Source organism: Coregonus clupeaformis, chromosome 23 (assembly GCF_020615455.1).
Source record: "Coregonus clupeaformis isolate EN_2021a chromosome 23, ASM2061545v1, whole genome shotgun sequence".
NCBI classification, from domain to species: domain Eukaryota; kingdom Metazoa; phylum Chordata; class Actinopteri; order Salmoniformes; family Salmonidae; genus Coregonus; species Coregonus clupeaformis.
This window is the reverse complement of record NC_059214.1, coordinates 33,541,034-33,557,616: the sequence shown is the minus strand read 5'-3', so window position 1 is coordinate 33,557,616 and position 16,583 is coordinate 33,541,034. Positions and strand designations below refer to the sequence as shown.

Sequence of the window (16,583 nt, the reverse complement as noted above, 5' to 3'; positions counted from 1 at the left end):
CCAAGAAAGTCCAGCAAGCGCCAGGACCGTCTCCTAAAGTTGATTCAGCTGCGGGATCGGGGCACCACCAGTGCAGAGCTTGCTCAGGAATGGCAGCAGGCAAGTGTGAGTGCATCTGCACGCACAGTGAGGCAAATACTTTTGGAGGATGGCCTGGTGTCAAGAAGGGCAGCAAAGAAGCCACTTCTCTCCAGGAAAAACATCAGGGACAGACTGATATTCTGCAATAGGTACAGGGATTGGACTGCTGAGGACTGGGGTAAAGTCATTTTCTCTGATGAATCCCCTTTCCGATTGTTTGGGGCATCCGGAAAACACTTTGTCCGGAGAAGACAAGGTGAGCGTTACCATCAGTCCTGTGTCATGCCAACAGTAAAGCATCCTGAGACCATTCATGTGTGGGGTTGCTTCTCAGCCAAGGGAGTGGGCTCACTCACAATTTTGCCTAAGAACACAGCCATGAATAAAGAATGGTACCAACACATCCTCCGAGAGCAACTTCTCCCAACCATCCAAGAACATTTAGGTGACGACCAATGCCTTTTCCAGCATGATGGAGCACCTTGCCATAAGGCAAAAGTGATAACTAAGTGGCTCGGGGAACAAAACATCGAAATTTTGGGTCCATGGCCAGGAAACTCCCCAGACCTTAATCGCATTGAGAACTTGTGGTCGATCCTCAAGAGGCGGGTGGACAAACAAAAACCCACAAATTCTGACAAACTCCAAGCATTGATTATGCAAGAATGGTCTGCCATCAGTCAGGATGTGGCCCAGAAGTTAATTGACAGCATGCCAGGGCAGATTGCAGAGGTCTTGAAAAATAAGGGTCAACACTGCAAATATTGACTCTTTGCAAAAACTTAATGCAATTGTCAATAAAAGCCTTTGTGAAGACCAATACTTGTGTCATTCTCAAAACTTTTGATCACGACTGTACTATGTGCATGACACAAGTAATTTTTCCAACAATTGTTTACAGACAGATTATTTCACTTATAATTCACTGTATCACAATTCCAGTGGGTCAGAAGTTTACATACACTAAGTTGATTGTGCCTTTAAACAGCTTGGAAAATTCCAGAAAATGATGTCATGGCTTTAGAAGCTTCTGATAGGCTAATTGACATAATTTGAATTAATTGGAGGTGTACCTGTGGATGTATTTCAAGGCCTACCTTCAAACTCAGTGCCTCTTTGCTTGACATTATGGGAAAATCAAAAGAAATCAGCCAAGACCTCTGGAAAGAAATTGTAGACCTCCACAAGTCTGGTTCATCCTTGGGAGCAATTTCCAAATGCCTGAAGGTACCACGTTCATCTGTACAAACAATAGTATGCAAGTATAAACACCATGGGACCACGCAGCCGCCATACCGCTCAGGAAGGAGATGCGTTCTGTCTTGTAGAGATGAATGTACTTTGGTGTGAAAAGTGCAAATCAATCCCAGAACAACAGCAAAGGACATTGTGAAGATGCTGGAAGAAACAGGTACAAAAGTATCTATATCCACAATAAAACGAGTCCTATATCGACATAACCTGAAAGGCCGCTCAGCAAGGAAGAAGCCACTGCTCCAAAACTGCCATAAAAAAGCCAGACTACAGTTTGCAACTGCACATGGGGACAAAGATCGTACTTTTTGGAGAAATGTCCTCTGGTTTAAATATAGAACTGTTTGGCCATAATGACCATCGTTATGTTTGGAGGAAAAAGGGTGTGCTTGCAAGCCGAAGAACACCATCCCACCCGTGAAGCACGGGGGTGGCAGCATCATGCTGTGGGAAAGCTTTGCTGCAGGAGGGACTGGTGCACTTCACAAAATAGATGGCATCATGAGGAAGGAAAAGTATGTGGATATATTGAAGCAACATCTCAAGACATCAGTCAGGAAGTTAAAGCTTGGTCGCTAAATGGGTCTTCCAAATGGACAATGACCCCAAGCATACTTCCAAAGTTGTGGCAAAATGGCTTAAGGACAACAAAGTCAAGGTATTGGAGTGGCCATCACAAAGCCCTGACCTCAATCCTATAGAACATTTGTGGGCAAAACTGAAAAAGCGTGTGCGAGCAAGGAGGCCTACAAACCTGACTCAGTTACACCAGCTCTGTCAGGAGGAATGGCCTAAAATTCACCCAACTTATTGTGGGAAGCTTGTGGAAGGCTACCCGAATCGTTTAACCCAAGTTAAACTATTTAAAGGCAATGCTACCAAATACTAATTGAGTGTATGTAAACTTCTGACCCACTGGGAATGTGATGAAAGAAATAAAAGCTGAAATAAATCAGTCTCTACTATTATTCTGACATTTCACATTCTTAAAATAAAGTGGTGATCCTAACTGACCTAAGACAGGGAGTTTTTACTAGGATTAAATGTCAGGAATTGTGAAAAACTGAGTTGAAATGTATTTGGCTAAGGTGTATGTAAACCTCCGACTTCAACTGTATATCTCACTAGGTAAGGATATTTAAGCCTCCATATACAGTGGGGAAAAAAAGTATTTAGTCAGCCACCAATTGTGCAAGTTCTCCCACTTAAAAAGATGAGAGAGGCCTGTAATTTTCATCATAGGTACACGTCAACTATGACAGACAAAATGAGAAAAAAATTCCAGGAAATCACATTGTAGGATTTTTTTATGAATTTATTTGCAAATTATGGTGGAAAATAAGTATTTGGTCAATAACAAATGTTTCTCAATACTTTGTTATATACCCTTTGTTGGCAATGACACAGGTCAAACGTTTTCTGTAAGTCTTCACAAGGTTTTCACACACTGTTGCTGGTATTTTGGCCCATTCCTCCATGCAGATCTCCTCTAGAGCAGTGATGTTTTGGGGCTGTCGCTGGGCAACACGGACTTTCAACTCCCCTCCAAAGATTTTCTATGGGGTTGAGATCTGGAGACTGGCTAGGCCACTCCAGGACCTTGAAATGCTTCTTACGAAGCCACTCCTTCATTGCCCGGGCGGTGTGTTTGGGATCATTGTCATGCTGAAAGACCCAGCCACGTTTCATCTTCAATGCCCTTGCTGATGGAAGGAGGTTTTCACTCAAAATCTCACGATACATGGCCCCATTCATTCGTTCCTTTACACGGATCAGTCGTCCTGGTCCCTTTGCAGAAAAACAGCCCCAAAGCATGATGTTTCCACCCCCATACTTCACAGTAGGTACGGTGTTCTTTGGATGCAACTCAGCATTCTTTGTCCTCCAAACACGACGAGTTGAGTTTTTACCAAAAAGTTCTATTTTGGTTTCATCTGACCATATGACATTCTCCCAATCCTCTTCTGGATCATCCAAATGCACTCTAGCAAACTTCAGACAGCCCTGGACATGTACTGGCTTAAGCAGGCGGACACGTCTTGCACTGCAGGATTTGAGTCCCTGGCGCGTAGTGTGTTACTGATGGTAGGCTTTGTTACTTTGGTCCCAGCTCTCTGCAGGTCATTCACTAGGTCCCCCCGTGTGGTTCTGGGATTTTTGCTCACCGTTCTTGTGATCATTTTGACCCTACGGGGTGAGATCTTGCGTGGAGCCCCAGATCGAGGGAGATTATCAGTGGTCTTGTATGTCTTCCATTTCCTAATAATTGCTCCCACAGTTGATTTCTTCAAACCAAGCTGCTTACCTATTGCAGATTCAGTCTTCCCAGCCTGGTGCAGGTCTACAATTTTGTTTCTGGTGTCCTTTGTCAGCTCTTTGGTCTTGGCCATAGTGGAGTTTGGAGTGTGACTGTTTGAGGTTGTGGACAGGTGTCTTTTATACTGATAACAAGTTCAAACAGATGCCATTAATACAGGTAACGAGTGGAGGACAGAGGAGCCTCTTAAAGAAGAAGTTACAAGTCTGTGAGAGCCAGAAATCTTGCTTGTTTGTAGGTGACCAAATACTTATTTTCCCCTATAATTTGCAAATAAATTCATAAAAAATCCTACAATGTGATTTTCTGGAATTTTTTTTCTCAATTTGTCTTTCATAGTTGACGTGTACCTATGATGAAAATTACAGGCCTCTCTCATCTTTTTAAGTGGGAGAACTTGCACAAATAGTGGCTGACTAAATACTTTTTTTCCCCACTGTATCCACTAGTTCTAATGTGTCCATGACATTCATGATTTCTTTAAGAGCATGAGGGTGATAGTTTGTAGTGTGATTTCCTTTACAGTCCATTAAGCTATTTAAAACAGTATTGTAATCTCCCACCATAATAATATAGTCTTGTATTGCTTGCAGGGTTGATAATTTATTATATACAGTGAGGGAAAAAAGTATTTGATCCCCTGCTGATTTTGTACGTTTGCCCACTGACAAAGAAATGATCAGTCTATAATTTTAATGGTAGGTTTATTTGAACAGTGAGAGACAGAATAACAACAACAAAATCCAGAAAAACGCATGTAAAAAATGTTATACATTGATTTGCATTTTAATGAGGGAAATAAATATTTGATCTCAATCAGAAAGATTTCTGGCTCCCAGATGTCTTTTATACAGGTAACAAGCTGAGATTAGGAGCACACTCTTAAAGGGAGTGCTCCTAATCTCAGCTTGTTACCTGTATAAAAGACACCTGTCCACAGAAGCAATCAATCAATCAGATTCCAAACTCTCCACCATGGCCAAGACCAAAGAGCTCTCCAAGGATGTCAGGGACAAGATTGTAGACCTACACAAGGCTGGAATGGGCTACAAGACCATCGCCAAGCAGCTTGGTGAGAAGGTGACAACAGTTGGTGCGATTATTCGCAAATGGAAGAAACACAAAAGACCTGTCAATCTCCCTCGGCCTGGGGCTCCATGCAAGATCTCACCTCGTGGAGTTGCAATGATCATGAGAATGGTGAGGAATCAGCCCAGAACTTCACGGGAGGATCTTGTCAATGATCTCAAGGCAGCTGGGACCATAGTCACCAAGAAAACAATTGGTAACACACTACGCCGTGAAGGACTGAAATCCTGCAGCGCCCGCAAGGTCCCCCTGCTCAAGAAGGCACATAACAGGCCCGTTTGAAGTTTGCCAATGAACATCTGAATGATTCAGACGAGAACTGGGTGAAAGTGTTGTGGTCAGATGAGACCAAAATCGAGCTCTTTGGCATCAACTCAACTCGCTGTGTTTGGAGGAGGAGGAATGCTGCCTATGACCCCAAGAACACCATCCCCACCGTCAAACATGGAGGTGGAAACATTATGCTTTGGGGGTGTTTTTCTGCTAAGGGGACAGGACAACTTCACCGCATCAAAGAGACGATGGACGGGGCCATGTACTGTCAAATCTTGGGTGAGAACCTCCTTCCCTCAGCCAGGGCATTGAAAATGGGTCGTGGATGGGTATTCCAGCATGACAATTACCCAAAACCCGCGGCCAAGGCAACAAAGGAGTGGCTCAAGAAGAAGCACATTAAGGTCCTGGAGTGGCCTAGCCAGTCTCCAGACCTTAATCCCATAGAAAATCTGTGGAGGGAGCTGAAGGTTCGAGTTGCCAAACGTCAGCCTCGAAACCTTAATGACTTGGAGAAGATCTGCAAAGAGGAGTGGGACAAAATCCCTCCTGAGATGTGTGCAAACCTGGTGGCCAACTACAAGAAACGTCTGACCTCTGTGATTGGCAAAACCCTTGTTGGCACCAAGTACTAAGTCATGTTTTGCAGAGGGGTCAAATACTTATTTCCCTCATTCAAATGCAAATCAATTTATAACATTTTTGACATGCGTTTTTCTGGATTTTTTTGTTGTTATTCTGTCTCTCACTGTTCAAATAAAGCTACCATTAAAATTATAGACTGATCATGTCTTTGTCAGTGGGCAAACGTACAAAATCAGCAGGGGATCAAATACTTTTTTCCCTCACTGTATATTGTCAAAGAAGCGTTATATCATTATTTGGTCCGTAAAGGTTAATGAGCCATATCTGTTTATGGTCCAATAATATATTTAATAAATAATAAATAATAATAATAAATAATATTTAAAATATTATTCCATGTAAATATTGTTCTTCTTTTGTTATTATCTGCTAAGCCATTACAATTATAACTGGCTATACTTATTTATACTTACCATAATGAGATACAAGTTTCAAATCTATTTATCATAATAGATGTTTGTAAATTTACCAATAAAAAGTACCATAGTGATTGAGTGTCCATATAGCTGTACCATGATATTTGCATTGCTGCTAAGTAACCCTCCAATTGTTCTCCACTATTCCCCCCGCTAAAGCACCTCCCAATCCCAAATTGGGTCGTCATCCCAGTGATCGGCATACCACCCCCGTCCCTCCGGATCCCTAGGCCCCCCGAGAGGCCAGGACCAATCCTTCGAAAACAGCACACAGTGCCACCCACAAAACAGAAGCAGGTCAACCGCCAAAAGCATTTCCAATGCTCTCACCTCAATTTGCTTTATATATATATATATATATATATATATATATATATATATAGCTATTAAAAATATACATTTATTTATTCAAATATCTTGCATATCTTAATTTCCATCATTATCAATTAATATGCGTAATAATGTCAGCAGTTCATGCGAAGGATTGTTACCTATAACCCGGATTGCCATTGTATTACATTACATTTTTGTCAAGCAATTATTATTTTAGCAAACAATTATTGTGGTTCATCCTATATTCTCCCTAACATCCTTACCCCCTTGCAACAGATGTGGGATACACACACACGCACGCACACACACACACAGATACTCTTACACACTCAACCCATTTCCTCCACAATCAACCATAAACTCAGATGCTCAACGGTAATTACATCCTAGAGCCAAACTCAAGAAAGGACCTGATTTATGAATGCACATACAGTTACTTTATAATCGTTATAATCGACTGCGATATTGTTAAAAAGATCACTCAATCTTGAACTAAGCCATCATGCTCATAATTATGTATTTATTAGTGAGATTATTACATACAGACCCATTATACACATCGAAAAGACAACTACGAAAATGCTAAATCGACTGAGTATTCATGCATTGTGAACAGAAGCACCTACACAATTCAAAAGACCAAGACAAAACATATGTACAGTTGTCAAAGATGAAAAGAAAATCATTCATCCATTTTGGGCCTATTCTAGCTGGAGTACCAGTCTGTTTAGCTAACACTTCACTCCTTGTACACTGTCATATGCCAATGTTTAGCATGACAGGAGTGGCAAGGAGCGAATGATAGCTAAATAGACTGGCACCCAGACTAGGCCTATTCAGGGGAGTCAATAAATGGGACCTCACTCAGTATTGTTGAGTCCTTTGGGAGGTTTAAGAAGGTAAGGATTGTCATTGTACTTCTAATCAGGTACGTGTCTTTGACAGGACCTTGTACATAGCGCTGGTTCCTACTCCCTGCACATGCTCCAGCCTCTTTAGCTCAGTCAGACACAGGAAGTACATGGGGGCCTTGGTGCCCACCCCTGTGATCCTCTTCAGCTCCTCCATCAGAAACCATCCAGGGCCTGCATCACCACCTGAAGGAGGAGCAACAGAGTCACAATAAGATTAATTTCAGAAGGTCAATTAAGAGAGTGGAATGGAATGCAATGAAAACAAATGTGCATCCTGAGAGGGCATAGTTCTGTGTGTCCCCACTGGAGATCTGAAAATATAATTTCAGTGAGTTAAGTTTAACATGGTTTACAAAAGCAGTAAGCTGTGACTGACTGTGGCCTTGCTCCTCTTTGGCACCGTTGATCTTCTGAATGGCCTGGTTGAGGCTGGACAGAGGAATCTGTCTCAGGTAGCTTGGAAGACTCAGGAACTCCCTCTCTGACACCACAGCCAGACTCTGAGCCCTGGAGGAACGACAGAGAGAGACCAGAGGTATGACTAGCAATTCCAAGTAAAGTAATCTATTGATATTGGGGGCAGTTTAACTTCTGAAGATACGTTAATAATAACAACCCTATTCTACATTCTTTGTTGACATCGTAAGATTTTACCTGTTCTCCTTCCCTGTTGCAGTGTGGAGGGTTGAAGGCTTGAGGTGTGGCTGAACTACTGCTGTGGGGAGCTTCTTGCTCTGGGAAATGAGCTGCAAGATGAAAGACAAACCCATCAGAACCAGTCAGCACAGTAGTTATAATCACAAAACTATCTAAAAGCTTCACACATTCACACTTAGTAGTACAGACACCAACGCCTTTTTCCCACTGTCTGTGCACAGGGAAGGCACAGTTCCCACATCTACTCCATACTTTGACTCCCACAAGTCTCCAGTCCACTCACCTTAAAGATGTCCTGTGTGACAGAGCTTAGGTCCGGCATCTCGGGGGTGGATGGATCGGGGTAGTCCCCTCTGACCCGTGGGGTCCCCAGATTGAATGTTTGGGTGGGACCATCCTGATCCAGGACAGAGAGAGAGGGCTCTCCTGCCCCCATATTCTGCTCCCCACTGGTTCCACCACCACCCCTCTACAGTCAGGGAGATGGGAAAATAGATACACTCAAACTTAACTATAACTATACCAACATCCTTAGCAACAGGGGGAAAGTAAGCACTCAAGGGCCTTTATAGCGGTTTCAGCTTACACAGGGTAGAGAGTTGCCCAGAAAGGACTCTAGGCTTGGCATCTCTGGTGTAGGTTTGTCCTCTGTACATCCAATGATTGAGATCTCTGACACATTATATGACCAGGCTTGATTGGAGCCTCTAATGGAGGTTGGAAGTTCTGAGTGATCTTGGTCTTCATCTGCCTGTATGTCTCTCTCACCCTGCAACAACATGACAGTTACTCACTATATTTGAGTGCAATTGGTAGTTATGTCTATGGTCCATACGCCTCCATAAATAAATAAATGCATAAACAAACAGACACATTGACAGTAATACACACCTTTCTGGTGCTAAGGAGTCTGTTGATGTATGGTGTCTCAAATGCTGGGACCTCAGGGGTGGCTTGGCGGTTGCCAAGGCGACAGGGGGACTCTGGGTCAATCTCTCCCTGCAGAGGAGGGGACAGAGCGTGTCGCTGTGACTTTGTGATCTTCAGACCTGGGGTGCAAAACACAGGCGGCTCGGGGGACTCCATGGTAGCCAGGCTGTACATCATGGAGTTTGATGTTGGGGTCGAGAGGACATGTGCCGGTCTCTGTGACATTGCTCCCAAGCCAGAGGACACTGCTGAGCTGTTAACAAAACAGCACCATTCATAAGACTAAGAGCACAGGACATTCTACTTAAGAAGGCTGACATTAATTTTTGTAGGAACTTTGGAAGCTGTTAACCAGCCAAGTAGTAGATTTGAGAGTCAATCAGAGCCAAACAGAACAGTATTATACTAATCACCTGAGAGGCTTTGAGGGCTTCTTGCGCTGCAGGTCCATAGTGAAGTCGTTGTTGAGACACATGGTTTGTTCCGTGAGGCCAAAGTCGACCATGCGGGGGGTCAGGAGGTCGTCGTCTTCGTCCATACGCAAAGTGCACTTGGGCGTTTTGGGCATGGGTGGCTGCATGGCCAGGACTAGAGACGGCGGAGGGAGCGTGGGGGCCTCAGCGCTGGAAAACACTGTGCCACCCAACACCCTCTTCAGGTGGATCTCCGACAGACCAAAGTCAGAGAGCTGGGGGGTGCGCATGGGGTCAATGAAGGGCGGAGGGGGCATCTTCAGAGGGGTCACTGAGGGGAGGTATCCCTCTCCTTCCTCCTGGTCCTCCTGTCCTCCCTCGGTCTCATCCTCGTCCTCTTTCTCTGACGCTTCTGCCTCCTGGATGTTCGGCTCTGTGGGAGAGAGACAAGATATCTAGATAAACCAGCAGAGTTCAGGAGGGGAACATTCAGATAGAAATGGACAATTCCACAGTAACAGAGTGAAAAGTGCTCAAAATAGCCCACGTTAACATATGTAGCTTAAGAAACAAGGTTTCTTTTTAAATTTTTTAATTTTTAATTTGCTAGTAACAGATGACATTCATATTCTATCTCTGAAACTCACTTAGATAATATATTTGATGATACAGTGGTAGCAATACAAGGTTATAACATTTACAGAAAATATAGAAATGCCAATGGTGGAGGTGTTGCTGTTTATATTCAGAACCACATTCCTGTGAAGATTAGAGAGGATCTCATGTTAAATACTGTTGAAGTAATATGGCTACAGGTTCATCTGCCTCACCTAAAGCCCATTCTGGTGGAAAGTTACTATAGACCACCAAGTGCTAACAGTCAGTATCTGGATAACATGTGTGAAATGCTTGATAATGTATGTGATATCAATAGAGAGGTATACTTTCTGGGCGATTTAAATATTGACTGGCTTTCATCAGGCTGCCCCCTCAAGAGAAAGCTTAAAACTGTACAAACAGTACAGGAATGAAATCATCAACATGTATTGATCATATCTTTACTAATGCTGCAGAGATTTGTTTGAAAGCAGTATCCAAATCCATTGGATGTAGTGATCACAATATAGTAGCCATATCTAGGAAAACCAAAGTTCCAAAGGCTGGGCCTAATATTGTGTATAAGAGGTCATACAATACGTTTTGTAGTGATTCCTATGTTGATGATGTACAGAATATATGTTGGTCCGTGGTGTGTAATGAGGATCAAACAGACACTGCACTTGACACATTTATGAAATTGCTTATTCCAGTTACTAATAAGCATGCACCCATTAAGAAAATGACTGTAAAAACTGTTAAATCCCAATGGATTGATGAGGAATTGAAAAACGGTATGGTTGAGAGGGATGAGGCAAAAGGAATGGCAAATAAGTCTGGCTGCACACCCGATTGGCAAACGTATTGCAAATTGTGAAATCATGTGACTAAACTGAATAAAAAGAAGAAGAAACTACACTATGAAACAAAGATAAATGACATAAAGAATGATAGTAAAAAGCTTTGGAGCACCTTAAATGACATTTTGGGAAAAAAGGCTAACTCAGCTCCATCATTCATTGAATCAGATGGCTCATTCATCACAAAACCAACTGATATTGCTAACTACTTTAATGATTTTTTCATTGGCAAGATTAGCAAACACAGGCATGACATGCCAGCAACAATTGCTGGCACTACACATCCAAGTATATCTGACCAAATTATGAAAGACAAGCATTGGGGTCTGACAACTTGGATGGAAAATTACTGAGGATAATAGCGGACGATATTGCCACTCCTATTTGCCATATTTTCAATTTAAGCCTACTAAAATGTGTGTGCCCCCAGGTTTGGAGGGAAGCAAATGTCATTCCGCTACCCAAGAATAGTAAAAGCTCAATTTTAGTCTCATCTGACCAGAGTACCTTCTTCCATATGTTTGGCTTTTGGCGAACACCAAACGTGTTTGCTTATTTTTGTCTTTAAGCAATGGCTTTTTTCTGGTCACTCTTCCGTAAAGCTCAGCTCTGTAGAGTGTACAGCTTAAAGTGGTCCTATGGACAGATACTAAATTCTCCGCTGTGGAGCTTTGCAGCTTCTTCAGGGTTATCTTTGGTTTCTTTGTTGCCTCTCTGATTAATGCCCCCATGCCTGGTCCGTGAGTTGATGGGCGGCCCTCTCTTGGCAGGTTTGTTGTGGTGCCATATTCTTTCCACTTTTTAATAATGGATTTAAATGGTGCTCTGTGGGATGTTCAAAGTTTCAGATATTTTTTTATATCCCAACCCTGACCTGTTTGGAGAGCTCCTTGGTCTTCATGGTGCCGCTTGCTTAATGGTGTTGCAGACTCTGGGGCCTTTCAGAACAGATGTATATATACTGAGATCATGTGACACTTAGATTGCACACAGGTGGACTTTATTTAACTAATTATGTGACTTATGAAGGTAATTGGTTGCACCAGATCTTATTTAGGGGCTTCATAGCAAAGGGGGTGAATACATATGCATGCACCACTTTTCCGTTATTAATTAATTTTGTGTATGTCCATTACAAAATCAATTTAAATTACAGGTTGTAATGCAACAAAATAGGAATAACACCAAGGGGGATGAATACTTTTGCAAGGCACTGTAAATTGTGGATACAGAGTTACCTGTCTAACAGAACACAGAGGGTGTTCTTTAATGAAAGCCTCTCCAACATAATTCCCCAGGGCAGCTGTGTAGGCCCATTACTTTTTTAAAAATCTTTACTTAATGACATGCCACTGGCTTTGAGTAAAGCCAGAGTGTCTATGTATGCGGATGACTCAACTCTATACATGTCAGCTACTACAGCGACTGAAATGACTGCAACACTTAACAAATAGTTGCAGTTCGTTTCAGAGTGGGTGGCAAGGAATAAATTAGTCCTAAATATTTCTAAAACTAAAAGCATTGTATTTGGGACAAATCATTCACTAAACCCTAAACCTCAACTAAATATTGTAATAAATAATGTGGAAATTGAGCAAGTTGAGGTGACTAAACTGCTTGGAGTAACCCTGGATTGTAAACTGTCATGGTCAAAACATATTGATTCAACAGTAGCTAAGATGGGGAGAAGTATGTCCATAATAAAGCACTGCTCTACCTTCTTAACAGCACTATCAACAAAGCAGGTCCTACAGGCCCTAGCTTTGTCACACCTGGACTACTGTTCAGTCGTGTGGTCAGGTGCCACAAAAAAGGACTTAGGAAAATTGCAATTGGCTCAGAACAGGGCAGCACGGCTGGCCCTTGGATGTACATAGAGAGCTAATATTAATAATATGCATGTCAATCTATCCTGGCTCAAAGTGGAGGAGAGATTGACTTCATCACTACTTGTATTTATGAGAGTTATTGACATGTTGAATGCACCGAGCTGTCTGTTTGAACTACTGGCGCACAGCTCGGACTCATGCATACCCCACAAGACATGCCACCAGAGGTCTCTTTACAGTCCCCAAGTCCAGAACAGACTATTGGAGGCGCACAGTACTACATAGAGCCATGACTACATGGAACTCTATTCCACATCAAGTAACTGATGCAAGTACTAACATTAGATTTTAAAAAAACACCTTATGGAACAGCGGGGACTGTGAAACAACACAAACATAGGCACAGACACATTACATTTTACACATTTTAGTCATTCAGCAGACGCTCTTATCCAGAGCGACTTACAGGAGCAATTAGGGTTAAGTGCCTTGCTCAAGGGCACATCGTCAGATTTTTCACCTAGTCGGCTCGGGGATTCGAACCAGCGACCTTTCGGTTACTGGCACAACGCTCTTAACCACTAAGCTACGTGCCGCCTCATGCATACACACACACGATAACACACGTACACATGGGTTTTGTACTGTAGATATGTGGTAGTGGTGGAGTAGGGGCCTGAGGGCACACAGTGTGTTGTGAAATCTGTGAATGTATTGTGGTGTTTTAAAAATTGAATGAACTGCCTTAATTTTGCTGGACCCCAGGAAGAGTAGCTGCTGCCTTGGCAGCAGCTAATGGGGATCCATAATAAATACAAATACAAATGCTGAGACTAAGATTTTACACATTAAAATATCAAACAAAAACCAATGATTGCAAAGTTAAAATCATACAACTCTATACATAAGGACTACTTTGTGCCCTCATTGTTACCAAACTTTGCATCTGCACTGTTCTTCAAGTAAATATGTTTTTGTCAAAGGTTCTGTGGAAATTGTTACAAGTCCTTGTGCATAGAACAGCCTCAATTCGTCGGGGCATGGACTACAATGTGTCGAAAGCGTTCCACAGGTATGCTGGCCCATGTTGACTCTAATGCTTGGCTGGATGTCCTTTGGGTGGCAGACCATTCTTGATACATGCGGGAAACTGTTGAGTGTGAAAAACTCAGCAGCGTTGCAGTTCTTGACACACTCAAACCGGTGCGCCTGGCACCTATTACCACCCTGTTTAAAGGCACTTCAATATTTTGTCTTGCCCATTCACCCTCTGAATGGCACACATACACAATCCATGTCTCAGTTGTCTCAAGGCTTACAAATCCTTCTTTAACCTGTCTCTTTCCCTTCATCTACATCGATTGAAGTGGATTTAACAAGTGACATCAATAAGGGATCATAGCTTTCACCTGGTTAGTCTGTCATGGAAAGCGCAGGTGTCCTTAACGTTTTGTACACTCAGTGTATATCAAGTAAACCAAACCAAATACTGAATGATTTTGACGTACTAAGTGAAGTGTTAAATAGAGATACTTTCCTACCTGACTGTTCTTGTGTGTTCTTAGGCGCTCTGTAGCCGTATTTTTCATAGTGTCTCCTCAGTCTCTGGATGTCCTCTGTGGTCCTCTGCTTCAACACCATACACGTCTTTATGAAGCTCCTCACCTCATTCTCCCCTGCCTGCTGGCGCACCAGCTGCTCCTTCACCTGGCCCTGGGCATGCAAAACAAGCCAGTTATGTAAATATCTGTATACTAATGAATCACATAGTTATATAAGCTACACAGCGCTGCTCAAGCAGCTCAGCACAGCAGGTGTTAAATTGACAGTTACCTTGAGTCCCCTGACCTCCGAGTGCAGCTCATGCAGAACTCGCACCGCACCCTCAGTGCTATGATCTGAAACACAATTTTACAGAATGTTACAGTATACAAGAATACACTAATCACAAGTGGTGCATTGACTGACTAGACACGTTAGCCGAAATTACATTTGAGTGGAAGTCTGTTTCATAACGTTAACGTTACCTTCATCGTCGTAGTTCTGGTGTGCCTGCTGAAGACTGGCAGTTTCGGTCTCCAAATTCACGGCTAGGTTTCGCAACTTTGTGAAAAAACGTGCCGACAAGTCCATTTGTTAGCAGATATGTTTCTAAAAGTAGTATTATCTTGAACTGCAATTTAAACAATTTTCGCTGTGTGTTTACATTCATACAAGTTAAAACAGGAATATTTTTCAAATTTGGCGCCACATCCGGAATCTAACGGAAGTAGGTTTATTCAGGACTTTCACGACCGAAGAAGAGAAAGCATCTCGAGCTAAATGCAATTCTGCCACCTGCCGTCCTTGACGAGTTCGATATATACAGTATCTTTTTTTTTTTACAGACATGGGCAAGAGATCATTTTAGAAGAATTGTGTGGTGGACTCACAAAATAATCAATAAGCAAACTTCAAAGCCAAGAGTGTGTAATACACTTCCATGTGAACATTTGTAACATCCATGACGAAAACGTTTTTTTATACCTCTTTTAATTTGCATTAAACTCACTTCCTTTGCATATTACAGAGGAAGGTTAGAGCTGGGAGGTGGAGGGACCTTATCAGATCCCTGATTATGCTGGAGAGTGTATAAATACTGAGGAAACAGTGAAGGTCACTACAGACATGCACTAAGAAACATTCTGACAGGTGAGTAATGGAGCACAGCAAGTTTACATGTTATTCTGAATAGCATATGTATTTACAGTAGATATGGTTAGTGGATATTATGGTTAGTTAGTGGAGATTGGCCTACTATATCAACTACAGTGGCGTATTGGCCTATAATTAGATATGTGTCTGTTCTTTCCTCAGCACCAGAATCAGCTGGCAATTTCACACTGAACAGATATTTATTAATAATAATAATATGCCATTTAGCAGACGCTTTTATCCAAAGCGACTTACAGTCATGCGTGCATACATTTTTGTGTATGGGTGGTCCCGGGGAGCGAACCCACTACCTTGACGTTACAAGCGCCGTGCTCTACCAGCTGAGCCACAGAGGACCACTATTAAGTAAATCCATCTAGTTCTAGCCATGCAATGTTTGGCAAGGTGCTGGAGCCAGTTTGCTACATGCAGACCATGACAACCCTGGTGGAGGGCATGTGTACCTACCTGGGTGGCAGCGCCTCAGCTGAGGAGACCTGGCCAGGAAGAACCTGGACTACATAGACCAGGAGCTGGGTGCTGCAGGGCAGGGCCTGCTGACTGACCAGGAGGTCCATCTCCTGGAGGACGACCTGGCTGTGGTGTACTACCAGCTGGGCGCGGCCGTCAGGCCCAGCCGAAGTTCACCAAGCGTGTTCCTCCAGTACGTCCAGGAGCACCGGCTGGAAAGGCAGTTGACAACACTCCACAGCAGGCTGATGGGGGTGTTGGTGCTGACGGACCAGCCAAATCTGCTGGAGGAGCTGGTCCAGAGCCTCAAGCCCAAACGCTGGGAGATGAGGGAGTTCTGTGTCAAGGTCAGTGGGGGTCAGGGCGTGGTCAGCATCAGCACACAATGCCCAACAGGCAACAGAGATCATCATGTTACACTCTAAATATCTCTAACCAATGAATGTGTAAATCATTTGAACACAAATCAACAAAATTATGCACGAAGTTCAAATAACAAAATTGTTTGCCTGGGAGCCATGCTTTATCCAACTGTCAGACTAAAATAGTTTGTAAAATAGACATGAAGTTAATGATTTTCTAGCCTGGTCCCAGATCTGTCTGTGTTTTTGCCAACTCCATTGTTGTCATTGTTAAGCCAAAGCTTTTTGGCATGATAGCACAAACAGACTGGCACTCAGGCTAATGATTTTACCCCTAAATGTTTTACCCTAAAATAGTTGCAGGTTGTGTAGTTATTCAAAAATATATTAAAATAATTGTAATGCAGTTGCATATCCAAAGCTCACCCCTATCTAGTCCAACACTTGG

General features: G+C 42.8%; 1 protein-coding gene across 1 annotated transcript; it reads right to left on the bottom strand.

The window, feature by feature from the left end:
• Positions 1-6,908: 6,908 nt before the first annotated feature.
• ska3 (spindle and kinetochore associated complex subunit 3) lies at positions 6,909-14,867 on the bottom strand. Its single transcript, XM_041843557.1, has 10 exons — positions 14,636-14,867; positions 14,442-14,506; positions 14,150-14,321; positions 9,323-9,755; positions 8,871-9,162; positions 8,566-8,748; positions 8,263-8,448; positions 7,977-8,068; positions 7,699-7,829; positions 6,909-7,505 (listed from the first exon to the last, which is right to left on the bottom strand). Exons 1-10 carry the CDS (start codon positions 14,739-14,741, stop codon positions 7,333-7,335), a joined length of 1,833 nt encoding a protein of 610 aa, XP_041699491.1. The 5' UTR covers positions 14,742-14,867; the 3' UTR covers positions 6,909-7,332.
• Positions 14,868-16,583: the final 1,716 nt, after the last annotated feature.